Below are 26,574 nucleotides of genomic sequence, written 5' to 3'. Positions count from 1 at the left end.
TTGTTGCTAGGAGGTGCCATTTGGGACGAGCCTGGTCTAGAAGGAGGGAACTTCCCCGGGACTCAGTCAAGGTCATTGTTCCTAGCAACACGAGGGCTGTAGGCAGCCGGTGTGAGCTCCGAAATCTTTAAGGTCAAGACTGCTTTTGTGTTTCCCCAGCAGTCAATTCACAGCCGGCCACGTGGGAAGTGAGCAAACTAAGTCCTTCCAAATCGAACTAAACTAAAAGACAGCAGACAAAAGCACGGGCTCTTTCCCACTCCACGGCGATTCTACCCACGCTTGCGAGTTATTCTTACTCTCCCGGAGCGGACGAGCCCCGGCTGACGGGAGCAAAGTCCTGGCCAGGGAAGAGTAGGGAACCCGCTGAATCTCCCTAGCAACGCAGGGTGGGCGAGTGGGCGTGTGCACAAGCACGTGCCCTCACGCAGGAGTGCCTTGGGGGTTGGGGGGGGAGGGAGTGGTCTCCAAAAGGGGGAGGGGAGAAGGCAGGGGGGCGGGGAGAAGCAGGCTTTTTAGGACCCGGCAGCGGCGGGGGAGGAGAAAGAAGGCAAGGAGGCGTCTCCCGCGCTCGCCAGGGCCGTGCCACCTGCCCGCTAGCTCGCCGCACTACCGTTGCCCATAAGCCATCATGCTGCCGAGATTGGGCGGCCCCGCGCTGCCGCTGCTCCTGCCGTCGCTGCTCCTGCTGCTGCTGCTGGGCGCGGGCGGCTGCGGTCCCGGGGTGCGCGCCGAGGTGCTGTTCCGCTGCCCACCCTGCACGCCCGAGCGTCTGGCCGCCTGCGGACCCCCACCCGACGCGCCCTGCGCCGAGCTTGTGCGAGAGCCCGGCTGCGGCTGCTGCTCCGTGTGCGCACGGCAGGAGGGCGAAGCCTGCGGCGTCTACATCCCGCGCTGTGCCCAGTCGCTACGCTGCTACCCCAACCCGGGCTCCGAGCTGCCTCTGAAGGCGCTGGTCACCGGCGCGGGTACTTGTGAAAAGAGACGCGTGGGCACCACCCCACAGCAGGTTGCAGGTAATGCACTAGTTTTGGGCTTGGGAGAAACTCGTAGCTCAGCTGGTGGCCCTCACGTGGGGATGGAGAGTCCGACGGGACCCTGGGACTGTTGGAGAAGAGAAAGAACACAGACCAGATCCAGGGAGACTTTTGAGAGCGGGAACTCGAAAGACAAACCCTGGAGGCTGGGGGTGGAGCAAGCGGTATTTGATGGGGTAAAGGAGGAGAGGAGAGGAAAGACACCTTGTCACCACGGTCTTCCTTAACGGGACTTTGCGGGGGAGGAAAGTGGTGTGATCTAGGGGCTGTGAGGAGTGGGGGCGGGGGTTGAGGAGCCTGTAGGGACGTGAAACTCATTTGAACCAAAACTTGAGTCAGCGACCACCGATCGAATGTTCCCCGGTGGGAATGCTGCTGGCCACAGCGCACAGGTGACACCGCAGACCTCGGGTGAGAAAAGATCGAATGAAGAAGCTCCTTCTGGCCTTGGGAAGTGAGGAGAAGGGTAAGGATGCACGTGGAGAATGGAGCGGGCTCCATCTGTGTAACTTAAGCCGGTTGGCCAGCTGCATTCCGGCACCCTGACTGTGCCGCTAAGCGTCTGGGCCTCCGCTCTGAATGCTGGAACCGCTTGAGAGCCGAGGAAGAAGCTACAACTCTGAACGTGGGTGTGTGTCGCACCGTACCGCCTCCTAAATCTAGGAAGCTCTTCGTGTCCCACAGGATGGGGAAGGTGGGGTTCTTTGTTAAGGAGCCCTTCTTTCTTAAAAAAAAAAAAGTTAAGGGACACAAGCAGACTGCGAGGAGCTCACTTTTTTCTTCTTCCTCCACGGTCTGGAGAAAGCAGCAATTAATTGTTTTATTTCGTCTTGGGGACAGCGCTGAATTTTGTCCCCTATTCACTAATGTTTAAAGGGAGACGTTTACACTTTCTCAGACTGGGGGTAGCCTGGAGAAATAGAGAAGAGAAAAGGAGAGAGAACGTCCAACTATCCTTGCTTCTCGGTTTCTTTGTGCGCCCCCCTCTCTCTGGCCAGCTATTGTCCCCGTCTCAATGGAGTCAGAGGTCAAGTTTGAAGTCTTGTAGGTCTTAAAAGCATTTTTGACCTTGACTACAGAGCAAGGTGGGGTTTCCTGGGGGGGGGGGCTGAGTCCCAGGGTTTCTTTCTTCTCTCTCAGCCTTGGGATTAATCCTTGCCTCTTGCTTCTAAGTTATAATAAACAGAAAAAGAAGTCCTCTCCTCATGCTCCCTCCTCCCCTGTTACCTCGGGCCCCAGAGAAATTTTCTTCAGCAGGGTATAACTCGAGGCGTTGCAGAATCCTTGCAGAATTCTCCGGATATTGATCATTTTACTAAATCTGGTGGACTTTCCTCTCAGGGTTTTAATTTTTTTCCCCCTCCCTGTCCTTCACTGCTTTCATCCTAAGCCTGAAATTCAGTCTTTCTGCTTCCCCAAAAACTTAAATACGTTGGAGTCTTCTGCAGGCAACAGATGTGGCAGGCTCCCAGGGTCACTTTTCCTTACTGGCCGCGGGCGGGGATGGGGGTGGTGTGAGGGGGGTTGTCAGGGGAGCCAGGGGACAATGGGGTGACATTCATGGGAAGAATGTCACTCTGGATTTTCTGCCTGGTTATGGGGCTCCGTTCTGCTGGCTCGTCCCAGTGGGCTCCCCAGCCTTCCCCCAAGGTCCAGACCCCTTCCACATTTTTCTCTTGTGTTCCTGTCTGGAAGAGGGGACATTAACCAAGGTAGGGGGTGGGGTAGGGGTGGAAACTGGAAGCTGAGTAGATAACTTCAAAGAAGAGATGAGCTGAACAGCAGGACTGTCCGAGGGTCGTCTGCGAAGGAGCCTGGTTTTGCAAGGTTGCCTGGAATGAGAGGCAAACACAGAGGCTTCTGGGCTTTTTTTTGGGGTTGGGACAAGGACTCTAGAGATTGTACAGAGAAGGAGACATTATACGTGGTCCAGACAGATCTCAGCAGTGAGGGAGGCGGCTCCCCACTGTCTTTCGCCCATCTCCTCCCAGCTCTGAAGGCTGGGACCTCCCTCCCCCAGCCAGCATTTCTGTTTGAGCAGGTTGCTTTTGAGAATTTTAAACATACCCTCTGATTTCCACGCAGCGCACCCCAGCAGTTCCGGCTTTGCTCTTAGCTCTTTTGTCTTTGTTCCCAGGGACTCGGGGACTGTATTGCTGGCTTCCTGGGGATGGCAGGAAGGCAGGGAGTGAGGGAGTGGGGGTGGGCACATCAGTGGGTCGAAGTGGCTGGTCACGGCGATCCTACGTCCCGAGGGGGTGATGGGCTGGGCCTTTTGGTTCATAGAAACAGAAATCAGAGGCAAGGCCTGGAAGAAAAAGGAAAAAGGAACTCTGAGAACTGTCACAAGTCCGTCTTTGTAAGGCGGTGGGAGTAGGCAGTCATAATGGGCACAAGTACCTAAAAAAATTGGAGGGGGGTGTTGGGGAGTTTAGGAGAGGGTAGCTTGGGCAGCCTAAACCCTTTCAGAATTGAGGCTAGGCTGGTTCCTCGGCATCTCCCCTCCATTTTATACAATGCCAGGGATTATGCAGAGGGGCGGGGCTGCCCAAGATGCCTTCTGGCCCTTAGCACTTATAAAGGTGTTATAGAAATGGTCAGTCAAAATCCCAGAGCTGACAAGGGCTGGCCTGCTGATGGGTGTTGAGTGGGGAGGCCCAGATCTAAAGGCCCAGGGTAGAGGGGGGAAAGAGGCAGGCCCGGCTTTACAGTGTTTCACTTCTGCTTCAAGATTAAGGGGGAGAAAGCAACGGGACTTCTGGCTCCGAGCACTGCTTTGCATCTTGTCTTACATAAATTTGCATACCGAATTCAAAATGGTAAAATAGACTCTGGAATGAGTGGGACCTACTGTCTTTGCGGATTCTTAGCACCACCTATTTAGCACCACCAACTGGCCCTGATTCTGGACAGAACTTGAACCACTCTGGCTAAGTAGTCCTTCGGCCGAGGGCCATGGAAGGATGAAGCATATGTTAAGTAGGGGCTACTGCTTCAGGATGTGTGGGGGACCCCTGGAGTGGGTTGGCTTGTAACCGAGTGGGGTGTGGCTCTGTACGCCAAGGCTTCAGAGTCAGGGCAGTGGAGTGACCCCAAAGGCATGCCTTAGCCTTGGGGGCTAGGATTGGAAGCAGCCTCAAGGTCAAGTCTTTGTTCCTGTTCTCTGCATTTACTCCGCCTTCTACTAGTGTCAGAGAAGTTTCCGGGCAGCGCCTCTTTTGTGTGGCAAAGATGACCCAGTTCCTTAAACCAGGGGAGGAAGCTTGAAGGAGGGCAGATCAGGTGGGCTGACAGAGATGGTTCAGTGGGTAGTGAAGGTGGCTATTGTGGCAACCTAACCTGATCCCCCGAACCCATGTAAAGGTGGAAGGAAGACCCTGTTCCATGAATTTGTCCTCTGACCTTCACACATGTGCCATGGTGTGTGACCTCACCCTCCCACGTGCACAATAATAGCAAATAATTTTTTTTTTTTAAAAAAGAAAAGCTTGGCTGGGTAATAGTGGCGAACACCTTTAATCCCAGCGTGGCAGAGGCAGGCGGATCTCTGAGTTTTGAGACCATCCTGGTCTACAGAGTGAGTTCCAGGACAGCCAGGGCTACACAGTGAAACTCCCCCACAAAAAAAAAACCCACAAAAACTAACCAACCAACCAACCAACCATCCAAACACCCAAACTTGTGTAATAATACTAAAGATGTTACAGAGATAGAAAAAGCTTCAACAAACCAGGGTTAAGGAAGGTTTGTGTTAGAACAGGTGCGAGAGTTGGGAAAAAGAACTCACTGGCTGATTGCAAAAGGCTTCTCTATGGAGCAGCTCTTAGCCAACTTGGGCTATTGAATTTGCTAGTGAGCCAAAGGAAGAGGGATGCTTGGATGGCTCTGTCAGTCCCCCTTAGTGCAGTCCTGACAAAGCATTTCCTGAGGGCCAAGCATTTCCTGAGGGCCTGCAACTCAGGAAAATTAACCCTGTAAGTACTTTGGGGCCGATGATGAGATATAAGTACTAGCCATGCAAGCCTGGTGACTTGAGCCCAATCCCCTGCGCCTACAGTGGAAGGACAGAGCCAGTTCTTTCAAATTTCCCTCTAGAGGCATGCAGTGGCGTGTGCACACACTCGCAAATCTCCCATCACTCACTCTTTTACACACACACACACACACACCATTGTAGTAGTAATGGGCTGGAGAGATGGTTCAGTGGTTAAGAGCACTGGCTGCCCTTCCAAAAGTCCCGAGTTCAATTCCCAGCATCCACATGGCTTCTCACAATCATCTGTAATGGGATCTGAGGACCTCTTCTGGTGTGCAGGTATACTTCAGTTGGAATAATCATACATAAGACACATAAATAAATCTTTAAAATAATAAGTGCCTTGGATGTCTTAGAAGTGGGAGTCCATCCATTCATCCATCCACCCAGTGTCAGACATGGGAGGGTTTACCCCGGAAGGCCTCACCATTGGATGAGCTTCTGGTTGGTTCCCAGCGTGATCCTTCTCTACTGTAAAACGTCAGGCTAGTTGCTATTACAACTGACAGGAAGCTCTGAAAGCTCTTACTGCTAATAAATGAAGAAGAGGGTAACTCCATCCGGGAAGGCAGGGCTGGGACTGCCAAAGGGATTGAAGGAACACAGAAATCTATAGTCCCCTTGCTTGGGTCTCACGATGAAGCCCTCTACCACCTTGCCCAGTGCTTGCCTTCTCTGTTTCTAGCTCATCTCTGCCTTTATCCTGTCCTTGACGTCTCTTTAGCCCACATCCTCCCACACCCAACACACATATGGCTGTCTCTTCCAGCACCTTCCACTGCTGTCCCAGCTGGAATACTTGACAATATGGTAAGTAGGTGGACAGTGTTCAGAAAAAGTAGCCTGGGGAATCTCCTGGTCCCAATCTTCTTCAGCACCAATCAGAGGGAGGCCTAGAAGGTGAGTGAAGGCTGGGATGTTGAATGGAATTCAATAGGGGGTGAAAAAGGCTGGTTGACTGTCGGGGGGGGGGTGCCGGAGGTGGGGGGGGGGGTAGAAGAGGGGGCTGGGCTTTAGAGATGGAACTTCCGTGGACAAGGGACGTGGCACTGTGCTCTCAAGGGGCTAGCAGTGCTGCTGTCGCTAAAATAGATGAAGAGGAGGGAGTTACAGATGCTTCACTAGGGAGCCAGAGATCTGGCCAGCAGATGTTCCAGACCCTTCTGCTTCTCTTTGTTATCTCTGGCCGGCTACTTCCTGAGGTGGCAGGCGGCCATCAGAAAAGGGGTCAGCCCCTCTTCAGAAGATGGGTCAGCCCCTCATATATCCTCGTCCTATTCTGAAACAACTGCTTTCTTTGGGTCCAGTTTTCCTCCATCCCCCTAGTGGGAGAGAGTTTTTTGTACTTCCATCTTAGGTGTCTCTGTGGACTCTGTAGAGGCGCCATGTTAAAGAGCTAAGATTTTTGCTTTGCTGGCTTCCAGCTGCTGAGGCTCTCTGACTCTGGCAGAGGTTTTGTTCCTGGATACCTGTTGTCTGTAGATGACAGGTAGGTCATAGTAAACCACCCTTGCCAGCTTTAGTGAGGAGAGGACACTTCAAAAACATAAGGGGTTGGGATGTGATGAGTGGGAGATGAGAAGCCAGGGTCCCTGAGGAGAAAGACAGCTGTGGGGGAGTAGCCTGGCTTTACTGTCAGACTAGCCAGGTCCGAGTGCAGACAACCATATCTTGCAGCCGGGGTGGTGACGGGGTTTGAAGGTGCATAGCTGGAATCTCAGCACTTGGGAGACAGAGGCAGCGTGATCCAGACTTAGAGGACAGACAGGCTGGCCTTCATTGTGAGTTTCAACACCCCCAAAATCAAAATCAAGACCATGAAACTTCAACTTGTGGTGAGCAGGAGCCTTTCTAAAAAAACAGGTTTGGTAAAGTAGGGATAAATTTTATTTCCTTCAGGGTGTGTATGTATATTAGACTAGTTGTGACCCTGGGAAGTCACACATGACCATGGGGTCTTACCCACAATAAGTTGTCAAGCACATTAGCTGACTTTACCTTGACCAGTGTCACTTTTGCTATTTTGTTAACTGACCCTTAAAATGAAGGCCAGAGTGCATAAGACAGGTAGGACCCAATCCCACGTGTCCACTGTATATCCAGATCTAAGAGCTTTGAACCGCTTTGAACCTCAGTTTCCTTATGTGTATGTAAATCAGAAATCGGTGGTGTTCGTGACTACTGGGTTGCACGTGCATGTGGGTCTGTGCCACATAATTCAGATAAACATAGTTCACACTTCACAATCTTAGGGAAGCTGAAGTAGGAGGTTTGTCATGGATTTGAGTTCTCAATAGGAAATGTTTTAATTACTTTTCTAATTATTGTGATGAAATTCCTTAACAAAAGTAACTGAAGGAGGGCATAGTTTATTTGGCCCTCGGCACAAGGATGCAGTCCTTCGTGGCGGGGAAGTCCTGGCAACAGGCATAAGCAGCCACATTTAGAAAGCATAGAGGGTGAATGTTTTCCCTCTGCTCCCTCGCTCCTGTTAAACAGTCAAGGATTCCGGCCTAGGGGATGGTGCTACCAACAGTGGGCAGGTTTTTTTTTCCATCTAAATTAAGTTGATTGAGATAATCCCCCAGGCATGCCCAACTCTTCATCTCTCATTTGATTCTAGAGCTCCTTGAGTTGACAAATCAGATTAGGGATTACACAAAACAAGACAAAGAAGTCAACAACAACAACAACAAAGTAGATAATACAGTGATGCTCAGTACTTGGTGTGATGGTGGTATCACTTGATTTCTACTATCTCAACTATCTATAAAGGAAATAAGTCCATCGCTCTCTGACCTATATTCATTGGACTTAGAGAGTCCTTTTGTGGGAGGGGTCATGAAACCGCACTTTAATGCAATATAAAACCAACTGAGAAGAAACGGTTTGCATTTCTTATGGGTGAGTTAGGTTTTTTGAGTGCTTTTTTGGGGGCCCATGTCCAACTTTCTGGGACTGAGCGTTCCAGGGTTGTAGTTGACACTCGACAGTGCCCAGAGTAAGAGACAGAGGGACAGAGGTGACCCTCAGAACTTGGACTCTGGGGTTCTTTTTTTTTTTTTCTTTTTCTTTTTTTCTTTTCTTTTTTTTTTTTTTTTTTTTGGATTTGGTTTTTTCGAGACAGGGTTTCTCTGTATAGCCCTGGCTGTCCTGGAACTCATTCTGTAGACCAGGCTAGCCTCGAACTCAGAAATCTGCCTGCCTCTGCCTCCCAGAGTGCTGGGATTACAGGCGTGCGCCACCACTGCCCGGCTGGACTCTGGGGTTCTTGTGACAGCTTTTTACGCTCACTTAGCTAACTGCAAAGGGTTGAGTCCTACCTTCACCTGGCTAGCCAACCAGGGGAGACCTAGGCTGCCTGCTGTCAGCCTGGAAGACGGGAGAATCACAGAGGTGTCCCTGGGGCAAGATGGTTGTGGTGGGATACCCTTTTTCCGTAGGAGCTCCCATAAGGAGCAGACCGAGGGGAGAAGGGGCCATCCCCCATCCCCTGGCTCTTGGCTTCTAGCCCCCCCTTTCTGTTTCTTAACAATAAAGCCATGGAAGATCTGGGCTGGCTCAGCTTGGGTGTCAGTCAGAGGGAGACCTTGCTCAGAAAGCTGGCTTTCCCTGAGGGGAGTACAGTCCACTATAGTCAGGAATTTTTTTCTCCTTTTTTTTTTTTTTTTTTTTTTTGCCGAGGGTAGGCAGTTGGAAGTCTTGAAGCCCTTCTGGCTGGCTGCCCCATATCCCTTCCTGGCTGTTGGGAAGCAGGGCAGAAGTGAAGATTGGGGTGGGGGAGGGGACAGGGCCTGGCACACCTCCAGCTGCTGGGCAGAGGAATTAGCCCACAGACCCTGGTGGAATTGGCTGGGAGAGAAGGGGGGAGGTCTAATTAGTAGACAGCTTTAGGTATGTCAGCCTGCATTCATTCAAGGAATTAAACAGAGCCAGGATGTCAAGGAGGGAAGGGGCTGAAGGCATTGGCAGGTTGGAGCTTGGAAGACAGGAGGAACTTACGTAGCGGGTTCATCCTGGTGGGTTGAAAAGACGGGGGTGGGGGGATGGGGGAGTGGGGTGGGGGTGGGGTGGCTTCCAGCTGGGGTGTCAGACTGTCGGGTGGGAGAAAGTTGATAGCTGGAAGCCAAGGTACCATCTCCACGGGCAGACGATAAAGCTGTGACAGTTGGAAGTGCCTTGCTGCCCGCATATCCTACCTCTCGGCTCAAGAGTCGAAGGAAGAAATGAAGGCTGCATTTTGGGCCAAGTGCCAAGGCTAACCCCTGTCCTCCATTTCACTGGAGTTCCTCCAAGCACAAAAGCATACTGCTTCCTGGAAAAGTTCTTTTTCCCTGTGTGGCAGTAATTGAGGCATAACTTCTCAAAAATGTTCCTTTATGCGGCTCCCCAGGAAGTTTCCTTTGGGACTATTGTCTTTACTTCTGGATGGAGATGCCCAGCCTCCTGGATCGTGAACTTGCTTTCCAAATTGCCTGAGGCCACAAAAAGACCTAGACTAGCCGTTGCCCTGTGTCCTGGGATCTTCCCTGTAACGATACCACTGGCTGTTTTTATACAGACAGTGGTGGGTACTGCGCCAGGCAGGCTAAAGGGTCAAGTGGGCTGGGTTTACTGGGTTAGAAAGGTGTTTGTGGTTGGCCGAGCCCAACTGGCATAATAACTGATAATCCCCTTCCCAGGGGGTTGAAATGTCTTGGTCACCCTTCCTTAAGTGATCTAATGAAGGAATTCTGAGGAGCTAGGAGCTGTGTAGCGAGGCAGCCTGGGTTAGGTTTGGGCCCTGCCTCTGGGAAGGTGACTTTGTGCAGCTGGCCTTCAAACTCCAGGGCTCTTATCGAATGTGATAGGGGGGTAAGACATTACCAAACTCTTGTGACTGTAATAAATGGAGTTATGTATACAAGTGACTTAGCACAGAAACTCAAATAACTGAACGATGTTACCCACACTCTGATCCCTTCCTTCTCTCTGTATCTCCGCAGAGGGCAGGAGGGAGCCACTGTTTAGATGGAGTCTGATTGGTCTTCTTCAGGATTCTGATGGGGGAGGGTGGGGCTGGGGAACTGGCTCAGTAGTTAAGCAGCACTTGCTATGGGGTCTTGAGTTTGGATCCCCAGCACCCACGTCTTAAAATATAAAAATAAAAGTGAAGCTCAATGCAGCCACAGAGCTTATAACGGAGGGGAGGGGACAGAGACAAGAGGGTCACCCTCTGTGGCTTGTTGGCCATGGAGCTTAGTTGAAAGCCACCAAGCTTCAGGTCCAATGAAGGAATATGTCTCAAGGAAATGAGACACACACACACACACACACACACACACACACACACACGCATGCACGCACGCACAGACCTACCTCTCCACACACACAAGGAAAAAAGGAAATTATGTCAAGGATGCAGTTACTTGCATAGCCCCCTTTGTATTGCAAAGCTTTCCGTGAGTGACTCTCGAACTCTGTGTCTGTTTGAGGGTTTCCTATGTGTAGTCCATTGAAGTCTTTACTAACTATGTTTCTTTTGATAGCTTGATGGCCCATTTATATCCCAGAAAAGACGATTCTTTTTAAAATCCTATTTTATTATTATTTTGGTGTGTGTGTGTGTGTGTGTGTGTGCATCTGCTGTCTCCGGAGTTTGTATATGCCATGGAGCACATTTGGAGTCCAGAGAACAACTTTGTAGAATTGTTTCTTTGTAGAATTTCTTCTTTATGTGGACTCTGGGAATCAAATTCAAGATACCATGGTCACCCAGAAAGTACCTGACCCACTGAGCCATCTCACTGGCCCAGACTTGAGAATTCTCACTTGAGGTCGTACGCACCCTTCGTCTCTAGTTTGGCTTCGCTGCTCCTTAACCCAAGAGAGTAGAGTCAAGGTCGACTATGGGATGTGACGCAGCATTAGGTCAGTCACAGATCAGTGAACTTTTAGTCGGAGCGAGAGAGGTGCACGGTGACCTATTTAAAGACACTTATTTATATTCAGGACACTGGTGTGCTGGTTTGAGAGTGGCCGGCCTGGATGGGCATCCTTGCAGGCTTTATAGTTCTTTTTGCTTCCTCTGGGTTCAGTGTGTCAGTGTGGAGTATCTGGGCGTGGTGGTGTTATGGAGACCGAGGACCACGGCAGGAGGGGATGGTGGTGGAAGAGCTGGTCGGAAAGGTAAGGTCAGTAGGGATCATTTTCTTGCCAAGGGTGTGTGGGATCATCACATCCTCAGAATCAAGTATGGGGCAGGGACTTGGATGTAAGCCCTGGTAGAAGCACGTGTCCCTAACCGCTCTTGCTGCTGTGGGGCCTGGAGGATAGTGGATGAGGGGTGCGTAAGAAAACAGTGAATTAGGAGGGTGCACGAGGGCAGGCTGTGAGGGGTGTTAGCCCTGCTTTCTAAAGATACTGTCATAGCTCCAAGAGCACTGGAAAAACAGTTTAACGTAACAAAGTCAGAAGAGATGTCTAGGAATCTAATGCCGGGGACTCAGCCTTTGATCAAAACTCTAGGAAGAGCTAGGCTCCCTTTGACAGAAACCACAGAGAGAGTCGAGTTTGGTGGGAAAGGCTCCTTCAGTCTGGAGGAGGGGAGCACTAGATCTTCTCAGAAAAGCAGTGATCCCAGAAAAGCAAAACTTCTTAAATATATAAGTATGACCTGCTCAGACTATATAATGTTTCTGGTATGCATGTTTTCAGGGCTGACCATTTAGTATTGGATCACCGGTTGGTGTGCTCTTCCCTGGGGAAGAGTTTTTCTTCTGCTCCTGACATTCCTTGGATGCCCTGTGGTCCTTGGTCCACATTTGAAGCCTCATGAGTCCCCCCCCCCCCCCTTCCATGCTAGCCCAGATGTAGGATTTCGCATGAACTGTGCGTGTATAGTATACCTGTGTTAGAGGTATTTTTAGGTAGACAGTTAATAGTGTGATTCCTTATGACTCCTACACACCCCAACTGATCTTTTACCCACCTCCATCTGATTTCACCTCTCCCCCCTCCCTAATCAGAGGCTCCTCCATTTCCCCTTCTGGTCAGCTGTAGCGCGCTGGTGCCAGTTCTGTGGCTCACCTCCCACAGTGGTCCCTTTTCATGAAGGCTACTTTACGAAGGATCCTTGTTTATTGAAGCCAAGGCTGAGCTAGTGTTTTTAAGGGGCTTCCAACCTTCAGAGGAGTTGAGGCCACAGACCCAGGGAATTTTGTTTGTTTTAATTACACTCATTGATTTCATATGTGTGCCAGTCAGAGGTCAGCTCGTGTGAGTCCTCGTATGAGTTACTTTTCTGTTGCTGTGGTAAAACACCACCCAGAGGGACCAGAGTTCTCACAGCAGGGAAGAGGCAGGCCGGCCAGCCTGAGCTGCAAGCTGAGAATCACGTTTTGAATTCCAAGCATGAACCAGAGAAACTTGGAGTGATTGGAGTCTTTCCTCTCAATGGTCTACCTCTGATAACATTTTTTTCTCTAAGAAGGCCAGACCTCCTGAACAGCACCACCAACCAGGGAGGAAGCATTCAAAGGCTAGAGACCAAAGAAGCAGATGAATTTCCAGGATGTCTTGTCTGGCAATGTCTTCTATCACCTCAAAGTCAAGTGGCTCTGCACCCTCGGTGGCCACGCCCCCGTCCTTACCGCTTCAAAGGCCCCTCCTACAAGAGATGTGTGATTTTTCCCACTTTTTATTTTTTCCTACCTGCTGTTTGTTATTTATTTTTATTCTTGTGAAATCCCAAGTTAGGTAATTGCCTAGGTCTCTCCTCTTGCTTGTTTTTGGGGATGCAGAACAGCTGTCTCCCTTCTGCCCGGTGGACATCTCTACCTCTGCGTCAGCTGGGACCCCCGCGCCACCATGATCTGTGCCGCGCCGTGCAATGCTTGGCCTTCTGTTCCCTGGGCTGAGCCGTCTTCTTCATTTTGTCTTTCTTGAATCGTCTACTGTCCGTCTGCCACTGTTTCTGGGTCTTTGCCTGACCCACTCTCCACTTTTGCACGTCACAGAGACTTGATGAGGGCTCCGTGTTGAGATCTATTGATGGGCAAGCTATACTGACAACATTGCATCAGCGCCTGAAAGCGGTCTTGATGCCTGCCATGTCACTGTTGGGGCCTTGTCCAGTCTGTCACACTCTAGGGCTCCTCGTTATTCACCCTTCATTTGACAAGATAGGCAAGGGGCAGATTGTGTTTGTCTTAGGGCTACATTGCTGAGATGAAACACCATGGCCAAAAAGCAACCTGGGGAGCAAAGGGATATGTTGAAAAGGTACATATATTCCTGAGTCACGCAGTCCACTGAGGGGAAACCAATGCAGGAACTCACACAGGGCAGGAACCTGGAGGCAGGAGCTGATGCAGAGGCTGTGGAGGGTGCTGCTTACTGGCTTAGACCTTAAGGTTTGCACAGCCTGTTTTCTTACAGAACCAGAATCTTTAGAGGTAACGTGGACCAATGACCATAGTGGGCGGGGCCCTCCCACATCAATCACTAATTAAGAAAATGCCTACAGGCTGACCTTACGGAGGCATTTTCTTAGTTGAGGCTCTAACGTGGACGACTCTAACTTGTGTCAAGTTGATATAAAAACCAGCCAGCACAGGGTGAAGTATCTTTGCAGTGCTGGACCTCAGGACCTTGTATGTGCTAAGCAAGCCCTCCACCTCAGAGCTACATACACCCTTGACCCAGAGAAATGACTTTTTTTTTTTTAAAAAAAAGAAAAGTCTAGAATAGTAAGAAACAAAAAATACCATCTACTACCCAGAACTGTGGATGCTTATTATTTTGTCTACTAGCATGTAGTATTTAAATAGTTCCTTTTTTAACCTAAAGAGAATTACACACATATGAATGGCTAGTTTCATATTTTTGCATGCCGATGTGTGTATGGTGGATGATCAACATTGTTCAAGTTCTCTAAAGTAAACTGGAAAATCTTGTCCCCTTGGCTCACACCTTTAATCCCAGCACTTGGGAGGCAGAGGCAGGTGTATCTCTTGAGTTTGAGGCCAGCCTGGTTTACGAATTGTGTTTCAGGATAACCAGGGCGCCCACAAGAGAGAGAGAGAGAGAGAGAGAGAGAGACAGAGAGACAGAGAGAGAGACAGAGAGAGAGAGAGAGAGAGAGAGAGAGAGAGATGTTTAGACAGGGACAGGCACAGAAAAATAGTAAATTTAATTTTCCCCATTCAATTAAATTTTTGAATCTGTGTTGACAAACGGGCAAGCCCTTGCCCTTATGGCTGCCGTGTCTTATTTATTATAACACCCTATTCGTTTTGTGTCTTCGTTTGCCAATTGCAGTACAACCTATAGATAGTTGAAAAGAAATGTTTTATACATATACTTTATGTATGTGTAGAATTTCAGGGTTAGATACTTTATTTTGTCCGTGTAGATTCTGGCCCAACTCCTCACGTGGGCCTTTGGTCACTAAGTCTCTTTGCTAGCTTCCTGGATGACATGAGGGAGCTGAGGAGAAAGATTTAGGACTCATGGGAAGAAGTACTGATAGTGCTGTTTGCCATCTTGATAACAGTTACCCTGGCTCTTCTAGGACAGCCGAGCTTGCAGTATCCCAGAGGACTTGGGCTGAATTTGAGCATGTTTTTGTTTTCTCAAACTGTCTGCCTCAGCCCTGACCCGCGGCAGGTCTTTGCGATTCCAGGAATGAACCTAGTGTTTATAAAGCAGTCCTTTTTTGAGTGTGCACAGGCGGGGAGGCTCCAGAGAGGCTGTGCACACTCGGGGAGCCTTCGATGAGGCAGCAGTGTAAGGGCATGCTCTAGAGATCCCCGTGGTGCCAGGCCAAGGGCGCACGCATGTAAGCATTCTCTACAAACCAGAGAGCCAATGGGGAGAAAGCTTGCGGCCAACATTTTGCTGAGTATTTCTCCGAGGTTCTCTTGTTCCAGTAGAAGAGGTCTCCTTTTCTCTTTACCGAGTGAGTCATTCGGGATAGCTAGCCTACTGAAGAACCACCCGGACGTGGAAGCCTGGGGTTTAAAACAGGAGCCTTGGTAGCCCAGGCTTCTTGTCTCTGGATCCAGGGCTATTCTTAAAGACTTCAGCTGATCCTTTGTGTGTAGTTTCACTTGGAAACGGTGACCTTGTCGAACTCCGCATCTTACAGATGAGCAGCACACTCATGCCAAATCCTGCCTGACACCCAGCCCAGCGTCACTCACGGCACCAGGGGTAGCAGACTCAGGGTCAGAACCTTGGTCCTCTGACTTTGAAGCTAGCATTGCTTGCTTATCCATCCACTCTAGAATTGAGTCAGGCCTTGGAGTTCAAGGGCCTATGCTGCAGGGATGGAGGGATGGAGGGGATTCCTCAGCCAGGTGGTCACTGCCCTGCTTTCTGTCTTTTGGTACAATGCTGTCCCGTGCAAGGATAGCATTGCCCCTCCTCAGTTTTTTCCACTCAACTGTGTTTTCTGAGGCGAGGTCTTTAACGCTCAGCTGGGCAGTAGGCCGTAGCTACAGGATGGCCCTCGAGGCTGGCAGATCTAGCAACTATGACAAAGCCATTTCCTTCTTCAAGCACGATTCTGAGAGCAGGGCTGTCTGTGAAGGAGCTGGTCTGATGGACGAGGGGAAATTCTTCTAGAATGTGGCAATGGTGGTGGCGGTGTCTGAGTAAGAGATGCCAGGCATTACTTGACTGGGTTCTTTTCTGGGAGCTGGGTGATAAAGAATGAGAGTTAGGGCAGGGGCTGGATGTTAGCCAAGAATAAATAGATGGACCTACCAAGCAGAGGGGTCACTCAGTAACTGGACTGGACTGTGTTCTGGGGCTAACTTACCCTAACTCCTCTACTCTCTTAAGGATCCAGTCACACCACACACCATTTGGGATTCAGGCACCCTTTGCAGTGTTCAGACTTCAGGTACCCCTGTGAACTGTTCTAGATTCCAGAGTCAGAGGCCACTGCTGCCTGCTGTCTTGGACCTATTGGGGGGAAGAAAAGATGAGGGGGAAATACAATGTTACTTCAAAAGACTAAAGTCTTCAGGTTAACTATTAACTAAACAAACAAGCAGGACCCCCTTTCTCTCTTCTGGCTCCCTGACTTCCTACGCATGTGCTAGGGAGTAGCTGCCTACTGTGTAGGGTAGCGTGGTGGTTGTGATCAGCCATCCAAAGGAGGGGCTTCAAATTTTCGCTAGCACAACCTGTTTCCTATGTTTTGGGCATTTGCTCCTATAGGCTGGGAGCCTCTGTGTTTAGGCTTAAGAAGTCATAAGAATTAAAGGGCCGGGCTAAAACAATGGAAGAATGACACTTCGAGTCTGGAACTTGACTGGCTCTTGGGGTACTTTGCCCATTTGAGTTCGAGAATGAATTGTCTGTTGTCATGAATATTAATTAGTAGCTAAGTTTATCTGAGGAGGAAAAAGAAGAATATGTAAGAATTAGTAGCTAAGTTTATCTGAGGAGGAAAAAGAAGAGTATGTAAGGTTAGGTGCAGTGTTGGAGAGATTGACAACAGAGAGGCCATGTGAGTTCCTGTGCTCAGCCCGGACAGAATTAGGAACAAACCTGACACTCGTTCTTGTGGTCTGATGCTCAAAAGCAGGATTGAATTGTGTCTGGAAAGCCAGACCCATTGGAGACTGTGCGTCTTCACCTCCCGGGTGCTAGGCTCCCACAGTTTGAGATCGTCATGAGAGGGAAGTCTAGGAAATATCTAGACATTGTTGACAACCAGCAGAAGGACAGGGGAAGGAAGACCTGTTGGTCTACTAGGAAGGTAGGCATGACTTGGGGGTTAAGGGCTCATTTTCTTATACCTAGATAAGGACCAGTGCCAAGTACTCAGAACAAAGACTGTGGAGGGACTGCTTTTAGGTTCTTTGGGTTGGTTTTCCTAATAGTGCTTTAGACTTAGCCACAGGTCATGAACCATGGACGTCCAAGCATAGCACTGGACCTGGAACGTGGAGATTTTGATTCCCTGAACAAAGTCTTTGATGCTACAATCAAACAGGGTTGCCTGAGGGAAAGATATTAAGTCTAAATTAAGTCTCAAAACCAATGTATGGAAGCATGAAGTAGACAGGTGGCCCTTTTCTGATGTCAGCCGCCAGCTGGGCTCCCTGGCCAGGTTGGTAAGCGTGTGGGTCAAAGGGCAGCATGGGGCCGTGGGCAGTTGTGAAGCTCCTCTGTGTTGACTACGTTTACTCCTGTAGGCCCAGACGGATATGGGCCTCAGGTTCGTCAGTTCTGACACAGGGCAAGCCGTCTGTTCCCTTTCATCTCGGCTTCCTTTTTCATTTCCACATGTCTAAATGATGCTGTGGTGGTGCAGCACGGTCAGGGAAGGGACTTCCTGTGTTCTGCAGACGCTTCATTCAGGGCTCTCACTTCATTGCCTACCTCTCTTCCTTTTGGAAAAGCGTTACCTTATGTACGTTAATATAATTGTGAAATCCTAATGCCCATCAACCTCGAGGGTAACACTTGCTGGTTACCTCAGAGTCTGAAGAGCCTTTTCTACCTAAATCTTGGGGGGTGGTTAAGAAATGTTTCCTGAAGCGACCTCTGTACAGAGAGCCTGCTTAGCTGCACGTCTAAGTCGTTGCTTCACAGATACTATTCTGGATCTAACTTTCTTAGGCAGAAAAGAATGCAGCTTGGTATTTTTTGTTCTGAGAGAAAATTCCATCTCTAGCTGGAATTCTTTATTTGGAATGTTTTCCCGTGGATTGCCTCTGTAGCTGTAAGAAAATGTATGGGGCTGGGGGAGTGGGGGGTGATGCTTATTCAGGTGAGGTGGGGCCAATATGGAGAAATAGAAGCATCTATGAACTCACTCAGATAACACACACACACACACACACACACACACACACACACACACACACACACACACACACCGTGTTTTCATTCCATGCACACCATGAAACAGACTGTCCTTCATCTTGGAGAGGCTGGGAACTTTAGGAAAGACAGGAAGCCAAATAATCTCCCAGCAGAGAATTACCCAGGTGACTCCAGTCTTTCAGAGATCCATCAATGATCACAGGACACTGCGATGACTCTTAATGATGCTTTTCCACCTTTGTGGCCTTCCTTCCATAAAATAACATTGTAAAGTGATAACATCTGGTTTTATAAATGCAAGTATATCAGTATTATATGATAAGACTGTTTGACTTAAAAGGCTGAGTTTGTTTCTTCTGACCATAATATGAACAAAAGCACTTTCCAGACCCTGTATCCTGTGTCTGCTGTGTCTAACGGACAGGTTGGCCCTGCCTGTAGACTTTAGGTCTGAGTACATGTCTCCTAAGAGTGTCTTTGCAGATATGTCTCCAGAGATGGCAGAGGCGGGTCTGGGCATTTAGTGTTGAACTGACCTTGAAGACCCAGCAGAAGGATTCTTCGTTGGCCACTGTCTGTGGTTAAAGTGCCCAGGAGGTTTTGGAGACTGTAGATCCACTAGCCGAGTTCTCTGGACGCCCTGGGAAGGCCCTGCGCCCTGTTATGGAGCTGTGGACTAGTGTGGCTGTGGGTAGCAGTGAGGTGGAGGGGAGCTGGCTACTGCAGTAGACCTTGATCTACACCGTGGGAACTTAGTCATGTCTGCCCTGGGCTGCAGGGCGCTCCTGGCCCTTGGGGTAAGGATGAGCCAGACAGTGCCATGATGTTTCAAAGATTGTCTTGCTGTTATAGGGAGCGGTTAGTATGTGAGGTCTCAGGTTTGTTCGCCAAGGCTTTCCCTAAGCTTTTTTTAAGGTCTCTTGCCCTCCATTTCTGTATCCATCCAAGGATGCAAGGTTATGATGGTTCCCAGCTGCATCACCAGTCTCAAAGGATGGCTCTGTAGGGACCTGATACCACAGAGGAAATCTGCAGCAAATAGGGTGACTCAGTTTCCATACTCTAAGGAACCTGGCAGACAACGGAGTAGGGGAGTTTGACCTAGGTCTGCAGCCGTTGGGTTTCCTCTCTTCCCATATCCCAGAACAGCAAAGGGATGTTGCTATGGGAGGAGTTTGGGGCCTGGCTCTTGGTACCCAGGGAGGACAGGACTCCTTTCCAGAGTTGATACAAAGATGAACTTGTTAGCGTTCTCTGTGGCTGACACCAGGGCTGCTGGAACAGAGTTTAATTTTGCTTAAGTTATGGTGAAACTCGTGCCACCCAGGAGCCATGGGGAGTTAGCTCTTCTAGAAGGAATAATTTTCCAGGTTTCAGGCAGTTTATATAAATAGCTCAGCATTAATAGCTTCGGGCAGATTTTTGTCTTTAACGCTGTAAACCTGATCCCCTCCCTTGTGTGAAGTCCCAAGGTCATCATCCTCAGTATAGTTATTTGGACTTTAAAACACAGATGTCCTTAGGGGCTGCTGGTGGCTGTGGACTTGTTTGCCATGCCTGATCTGCCCTAAGAATTAATATATTCATTTTCTACCTCCCTACTTCCCTCAAGATGGCATTGCCTGGACCCCAGGCTGACCTTGAACTCACGTATAGCCTAGGATGACCTTGAACTTCTGAGCTTCGGGCTTCCATTTTGGAGTTTTAGGCATTTGATATGACACCTGGTTTTGCCCACAGAACGATTTTTTTTTAAAAGTGTTCTCTTCCTTCCCAACCTTTAATACTCTTGACACTGTTCACATGTTATTTCTTTCTCATTAAAAAAAAATGTGTGTATGAATGGTGTATATATGTGTGTGTGTGTTCATGTATCATACATCCTTTAATGCTCCTTGATACTGTTCACATACTGTTTTTCTCATTTTTCTTTTGAAGTGTGTGTGTGTGTGTGTGTGTGTGTGTGTTCATGTATGGGGTGCAGGCATATGTGCCACAGTGTGCCTGTGGAGGTCATAGACCAACTTTGGTGTCAGTCTTTGATGTATGACTCTGGTTATCACTCGCTTAGGGCGTACACCAGGCTAGTAAACCCACAAGTTCTGGGGATTCCTGACTCTCTGGCTCCCATCTTGTCACACCGGCGCTGGGATCTTAGACACACATTACTGTGTACAGCTTCATGTGGGGGTCTAGGAATCTGAGGTCCTTGTACTCTTGTGGCAAACGAGACATCTCCCTTGTGCCCTGGACACCAGATGTCCAGAAACCAGGCTTACTGGAGCACTATTGTGGTGAACCGGCAAGGTTCTCGTGAAATGCTTCTCCCTGGGTTGGATGTGAAAAATGCCAAGCCTTTTCAGTTTGGGAACATGGAGTCGTTCTCTGGCTACTCAGAATCTTTTCTCCCTTTGTTTCCTGATGTCGAGTTAGCAGATAACTAAGGACAGTGTCCATCATTACAGTGACAGCTGACCGTGGCGTGATGTCTCTATTCCAAGTCACCGTCTTACTCCGTCACCTCTAACACACCCTGCTCAGTTCTGTGAGCTGTTAGCTAGCCAGCCATTTTCATGCAGGAGAGCAGAGGCTCAGAGAGGTGATGTGCAGGGACCCTCGGCTGATCAAATGACAGGGCAGGGCTCAGCTTGACCACCCAGCTCATGAGTACAGCTCCTCTAAATACTTCAGAGGCCAGTGAGAGCAGGACAGGCATCAGACGCAGGGAGAAGGGCAGGACAGGCATCAGACGCTGGGAGAAGGGAAGGGAAGGGGAAGGAGAGGGTAGAGCAAACTCCTGTGATGGCTTTTGGAAGCTAGGACCCCTCAGCAACAGCAGGTGGCGCTGTTAACACAGGTACCCAGTTCTGTGCCTGGCTTGGAAGAGCCAACTCTTCCTCAGCTGGACACCGTCTAGTTGCTAACTTAGACAAGGCACTAACTACACCTTACCTTTTGCAGTTACTGCTGGCTCTTTCCAATTTCTAGTATTGCCTAGGAGGGGACCAGTGGTGCCCTCTATACCGTATGGACTCCTCTATACTGAGGGGTCCGGGTCCTCTGGGAACTACGTGCCTTAAATCATTTCTATTAAGAGTTATCCCATTTGGGCATGGGGACTGTAAAGATTTTGAATGAGCATGAAAAGCTGGGCAGAGTGATGCAAAATCTGTTTAAAAAAGAAAAACCCCATGCGTCCACCTAGATTTTTTTTTTGCTTTGTTTTTGAGACAGGATTTTGCTGTGTAACCCTGGCTGTCCTGGAAATTTCTCTGTAGACTAGGCTGGTCTCTAACTCAGAGATCCACCTGCCTCTGCCTCCCAAGTGCTGGGATTAAAGGCATATGCCAGCATCACCCAGCTTCACCTAGTTTTTTATTAGAACGTCGTGGGCTTATGGCTTTGGACAGCTGGGGTGGGGGCTAAAGCCCCTTGACTTTTAGAACATTCTGGGACTTTTCCCCCTGGTCACAGACTGACCACACAATTCCCAGTCTGTCACCCTACCCTGGAGAGACATGAGTCAGCCAGGCTGAGACTGGGAACTAGGGGGTGCTTTTAGAGTCCGCTGCACACAGTAGGTTCTGAGACAGTCTGAAGAGACTGAATGGCCATTCCATAGCAGACAGCTTGATCAGGTTTCATACCCTGTGAGATGCTAAGTCAACAGAGTTAAAGAAGTCATGTACAGTTTCCTGTATGGGGCCTCAGCGGGATGGGTTGCAACACACAGGTAGACGACAACACAAATATAAGGTAGTGTGTTTAGTTCTGTAGCAGCCTAGGAACAAAAGACTAGGACATTCTCGTCAGGGAGAACTGAGTTAAGGCAGTGGCTGGGAGGCTGGCCATCACTGGCAGGTGGTTGTCCACCTTACCATCCCTTGCTGGCTGTGCCACAGACCGGGGCTCTTGTAGGAGCAGTTTTTAGACCCTCATCTAGTCTGCCATGATCAGACCATAAAGGAAGTACTAAAGTTGGGATTCCTTGTGAGTGAGTGTGGTCTTTTCTGATGGAGCCAGGGATGACTGACCTACCTCTGTTCCCTCTTGAGGGCTTTGTGGCTGTCTTTGTGGCTGTGCTCCTATGTCGCAGCTTGGTGGGGGGGGGGGGAAGGACTGAATTTGGATCTCCCCGTGTCTCTGCAGTCACACAGCCCGAGTTCAACTTGTGATCCTTAACAGGAATGTGAGCTTGCTCAGGGGACCAGCCTCTGGGAACTTCAGTTTCTCTGTGTGTGAGGGATAAGGGGATTCGTATCTGTTTATCGCTGTGCTCTGATGCCTGCCCCACAGACGCTTCAGGGGAGGGATGCATCGGTTTGGGGGATAGTTTCAAGACTTCATCCACCATTAAGAGGGAGGCAGTGTGACCGGGTGGTGGATGATGGTCATATCTCAGTCTGGACCAGAAGTCAGATCGGGAGCCCGGAGCACGATGGGCCCTGCCCCTTAAAGTGGCTGCAGCCCCTCCCCTCTGCCAGCCGGGCTCCAAGGCCTTCCTAAACAGCACCGCCACTCTGGGAGCAGTCGGTTAAGCACAGGAGTCTGTAGGGGAGCTTTTTACATCCAACCCATCTTACCACCTACAGAGTTACGATGCATGGGTCCTGGGTACGTGGTTGTCACGCTCTAGCTAATAGTCTTCTCCTTTATTATAGCAGCCACCCTCCTCCAGGAGGCCAGGGCTCTGGGAAGCTGAATCTTGAGTGTCTCCTCTTTTCTCTGCAGACAGTGATGATGACCACTCTGAGGGAGGCCTGGTGGAGAACCATGTGGACGGGACCATGAACATGTTGGGAGGTGGCAGCAGTGCTGGCCGGAAGCCCCTTAAGTCCGGCATGAAGGAGCTGGCTGTGTTCCGGGAGAAGGTCAACGAACAGCACCGGCAGATGGGCAAAGGCGGCAAACACCTCGGCCTGGAGGAGCCCAAGAAGCTACGCCCTCCTCCTGCCAGGGTCCGTGGAGGCGTGGGGTCTGATGGGGCGGGGGAAGAGGGTGTGGAAAGGGGACCCCACACTTGGAAAGAATATCACACACAGAGTGTTTCTCGGGCCCTGCTACCGACTACCGACAAACAAAGGAAACCTAACTATGTCCTTGACATATTTGATGACCTTTAATCTACACGGTGCTTCCGTCTCTAAAATGGTTTGAACATGGTTTCTTGAAATCTCCCCTAAAACCTTTATGTTTCTGTTTGACTTTGGGGCACTGGCAGAGAAAAACCCAGAAGCACAAATGAAACCCGTTCCCCTTTGGGGTGAGCTTTTCCCCAGGTGCAGCATTTGACTTGAGTTGGAGCATAGATTCTAGGGCCAGTGTCTGAATTGGACTGGGCCATGGCTTCAGATGGAAATTCTAACCTTTTAAGCAGAGCCTTTGATTTCTTATGACTGTTGTCAGAGTTATCAGACTTAATCATATTCACCGTCATGTGACTCTCTAGCAGCTGGGATGAACACAGTGGGGTTGGTTGCCACTCGCTGCCCTACTAGCCGCCTGCCTTTGAGGGAGTCTCTTCCCCACGGATATGGCGGTTTGCGAGGCCTTGTCTGGTACCAGCGTTTTTTGTAGGCTCCCTGTTCTCACGCTAGGCGTTCCTTTTCTGTCTTCAGACCCCTTGCCAGCAGGAGTTGGACCAGGTCCTGGAGCGGATCTCCACCATGCGCCTTCCGGACGACCGGGGTCCGCTGGAGCATCTCTGCTCCCTGCACATCCCCAACTGTGACAAGCATGGCCTGTACAACCTTAAACAGGTGAGTGTAGGTCCAGCCTGGGCTAGCGAGGCCCTTCCTCACCCCTCGCACCTCTACCACGCCCCGCCCCGCCTCAGCCCTGCCCCGCCCCTGTTGTGCCTCCTCTATGCTGCAAGGCTTGAATAAGCCTTGGAAGCTAAGACCTGAGCCTGTGTGCAGGCGGCTCTAACCGGGAGGACGGCAGGCAGGCCTGTGAGCGAGCCCCGGGAGGCTTCGCTCCTTGGCCTCAGGTGCGTCAGGTCTGACTACACTCAGCTGGCTTCTGTCTGTGCTTGATGTCTGTCAGGAAGGTGCCCTGGAGAGCTGAGAGAAGTAGGGTTAAGCTCTTGAAGCTCAGCTTTTCCAGAGGTTTGGATGCAGCTACTGGAGAAGTAGGTTTAAACCTGAACCAGAATCATCTCCGCTTTACCTGAGGGCTGGGCCCTGGGCCTTCCTCTGGAGGTTGTCACTCGAGAGGTTTGGTAGAAATCTACAGTTTGCATTTCTCCCTTCCTCCTTCCCCCTTCCTTTCTCTTCTCTTCCCATCTCCTTGAACCCTTCCCTTCCCTCCTGTGTATCATTGCCCTGGCTGTCCTAGAACTTGCTCTGTAGACCAGGCTGGCCTCTACTTTACAGAGCTCTGCCTGCCTCTGCCTCCCAAATGCTGGGATTAAAATTGTCCACCACCACCACCATCTGGTTGACAGTTTGCACTTCTAAGCCTCTCCCATGTACTGCGAATGGCCCATGAACTGTCTGAATTCTTGGAATTACCAGTTTAACCATTGGTCAAGTAGCTTCTCTAGTGTCTGTGTATCTCAAGAGATGGAAGATTGGGGATTAAATACTGAACATATAGTTCTAAGCACAGTCGTCAGTAGTAAGAGTTAAGGACATTTATGTAAACTCCCAGGAGCCTTTGCTCTCCCCCTTCTCTGTATGTATGTATGAATGTATGTATGTATGCATGCATGTGTGTGTGTGTATATATATATGCATTTATATATATGCATTTATATATATGCATATATATATATATATATATATATATATATATATATATATATAATCCTTTATGTGTCCTACCCCCCATTTCCTCCTCTACCTCACACCTCTTACAGAGGAAGAAATAGGGTAAGAGGAACCAGTGTATTTCCTTTAAGAGGGAGGAGAAGGGATGGGGTAGGGGGTGTGACTGGCAGGAATGGGGGTGTGGCATGGGGGAGTGGGGACCGGACTGCCATCATGTTAGGTAGTAATCAGGATCTACCTTAGAGCTGAGAGTACACAGGGTGCTCTGGGGTGCTACAGCAAATTTAGAGGCTGGATGTTAACAGGGGGGATTTGGATCTTTTAGGTATGAGGTATTTTATGGAACTCTCCTGGTGATTCTAATGACCAGTCAGGGATGACTTAAAGAACAGATGTGTGGAGCCAGGGTCTGGGGTACAAGACTGTGAAATCCTCTTTCTTGGGTCTTCCTCAACTCCTAGCCCACCCTGATAGGATGCCAATGTTAAAAGCTAGCTGTCGGTCTGTCTTTCCCTCCAAGTGTAAGCTAATTCCTTCAGGTGGAACTCAGACGGAATAATGGTCATGTCTAATGAACAATGATGGACTGACTGAGCGTCATGAGTCGCTATACCCATTTATGACAGTCACGACTGCAGCCTATGTGATGAGCTCAGGGAGGGCAACGCTTCTGTCCTTAGATACAAGCTGTAAAACTTGGCTCCTTGGCCAATGGCTAAACTGATTCAAAGAATGCAGTGCATAGACCCTTAGCAACACTGGAGCTTCTTAGAAATGCAAACTGTAAGCCTCTTAGAAATGCAAACTGTAAACCAGGGTGAATGCCTTTAATCCTAGCTGGCAGAGGCAGGGGGATGAATCTCTAGTCTACAGATCCAGTTCCAGGACAGCCAGGGCACTTAGACAGTTACAAGTCACTTAGCCAGTTTTTGCTTCAGTTTCACAGCTCTGGAGTGGGGACATTAATGGTGTCTAATACACAAAGTGGTTATGTGTATTATGTGACTAAGTGACTCGATGCCAGTGGGTGATTGGAAGAGCTTACTCACTCGGCGTCTGGCACACACAGCCCATTGTGATGTGAGGGTTTTCATCTTAGACCAGGGATAAACTCTATTCTGGGGTCTCCCACAGGAGCTGAGCCATTTCTTGGTCTTTGTCTCCAATAGCCTTGGCGATGGGCACGGCCTCTGGGCCGATGGTATCCACGGTCTCCTGCTGCTTGCTTGTCAGGCCAGGCTTAGGGCCACCTGTACAGGAGTCTGCACTTTGACAAGCTGCCGAGGGCTCACTTATGGTGGGGACAGGACCCTGGGCAGCAGAAGCCAGCGCCTGGGAACTGCATCCAGCCCTGGGCTGGGTGACGGGGAAGCTGAGGTGACTTAGCGGGACTCTTCACGGTTTCCTCTTCTTACCTTTCAGTGCAAGATGTCTCTGAATGGACAACGCGGGGAGTGTTGGTGTGTGAACCCCAATACCGGGAAGCCGATCCAGGGAGCTCCCACCATCCGGGGAGACCCCGAGTGCCATCTCTTCTACAACGAGCAGCAGGAGACTGGTGGGGCCCATGCCCAAAGTGTGCAGTAAAGCACAGCCGGCCAGTCAGTGCCTGGCTTCCCCACCTCAACACCAGCAGAAATGGAGGGCGTCAGGGTGACGGGTGTGGAGGAGTCCCCAGTTTTGACACATGTATTTATATTTGGAAAGAGACCAACACTGAGCTCAGAAGCCCCCTCGCAGCCCCGCCCCAGCGGCAGTTAACCTGTACCTGTCCCTGCTTCTGTAAGAGAGGGGCATGGTGGTACTGGGGGGTGCTGGGTACAGGCTTGGGGATGGGGAAAGAAATTTTTATTTTTGAACCCCTGTGTCTCTTTTACTTAAGATAAAAGGAAGGAAAAATAAAAAG

The 26,574-nt window shown here is 49.8% G+C and overlaps 1 protein-coding gene across 1 annotated transcript; it reads left to right on the top strand.

Annotated features, from left to right (window-relative positions):
• The first annotated feature begins 533 nt into the window (after positions 1 to 533).
• Igfbp2 (insulin like growth factor binding protein 2) lies at positions 534 to 26,574 on the top strand. The gene is made up of 4 exons (XM_052193528.1): positions 534 to 1,016; positions 22,630 to 22,856; positions 23,517 to 23,657; positions 26,091 to 26,574. The coding sequence occupies exons 1-4, from the start codon at positions 632 to 634 to the stop codon at positions 26,253 to 26,255; spliced, it is 918 nt and encodes a 305-aa protein (XP_052049488.1). The 5' UTR covers positions 534 to 631; the 3' UTR covers positions 26,256 to 26,574.

Source organism: Apodemus sylvaticus, chromosome 9 (assembly GCF_947179515.1).
Source record: "Apodemus sylvaticus chromosome 9, mApoSyl1.1, whole genome shotgun sequence".
Taxonomy (NCBI): domain Eukaryota; kingdom Metazoa; phylum Chordata; class Mammalia; order Rodentia; family Muridae; genus Apodemus; species Apodemus sylvaticus.
The sequence above is the reverse complement of the archived record's forward strand: the minus strand, read 5'-3'. Positions and strand labels throughout refer to the sequence as shown.

Bases quoted from the DNA above. Each gene is read 5' to 3' on its own strand.
- Igfbp2 (XM_052193528.1), top strand. From the start codon at position 632: ATGCTGCCGAGATTGGGCGGCCCCGCGCTGCCGCTGCTCCTGCCGTCG. The intron at 1,017-22,629 runs GTAATGCACTAG...TTTTCTCTGCAG, and splicing joins CACCCCACAGCAGGTTGCAG to ACAGTGATGATGACCACTCT. The intron at 23,658-26,090 runs GTGAGTGTAGGT...CTTACCTTTCAG, and splicing joins GCCTGTACAACCTTAAACAG to TGCAAGATGTCTCTGAATGG.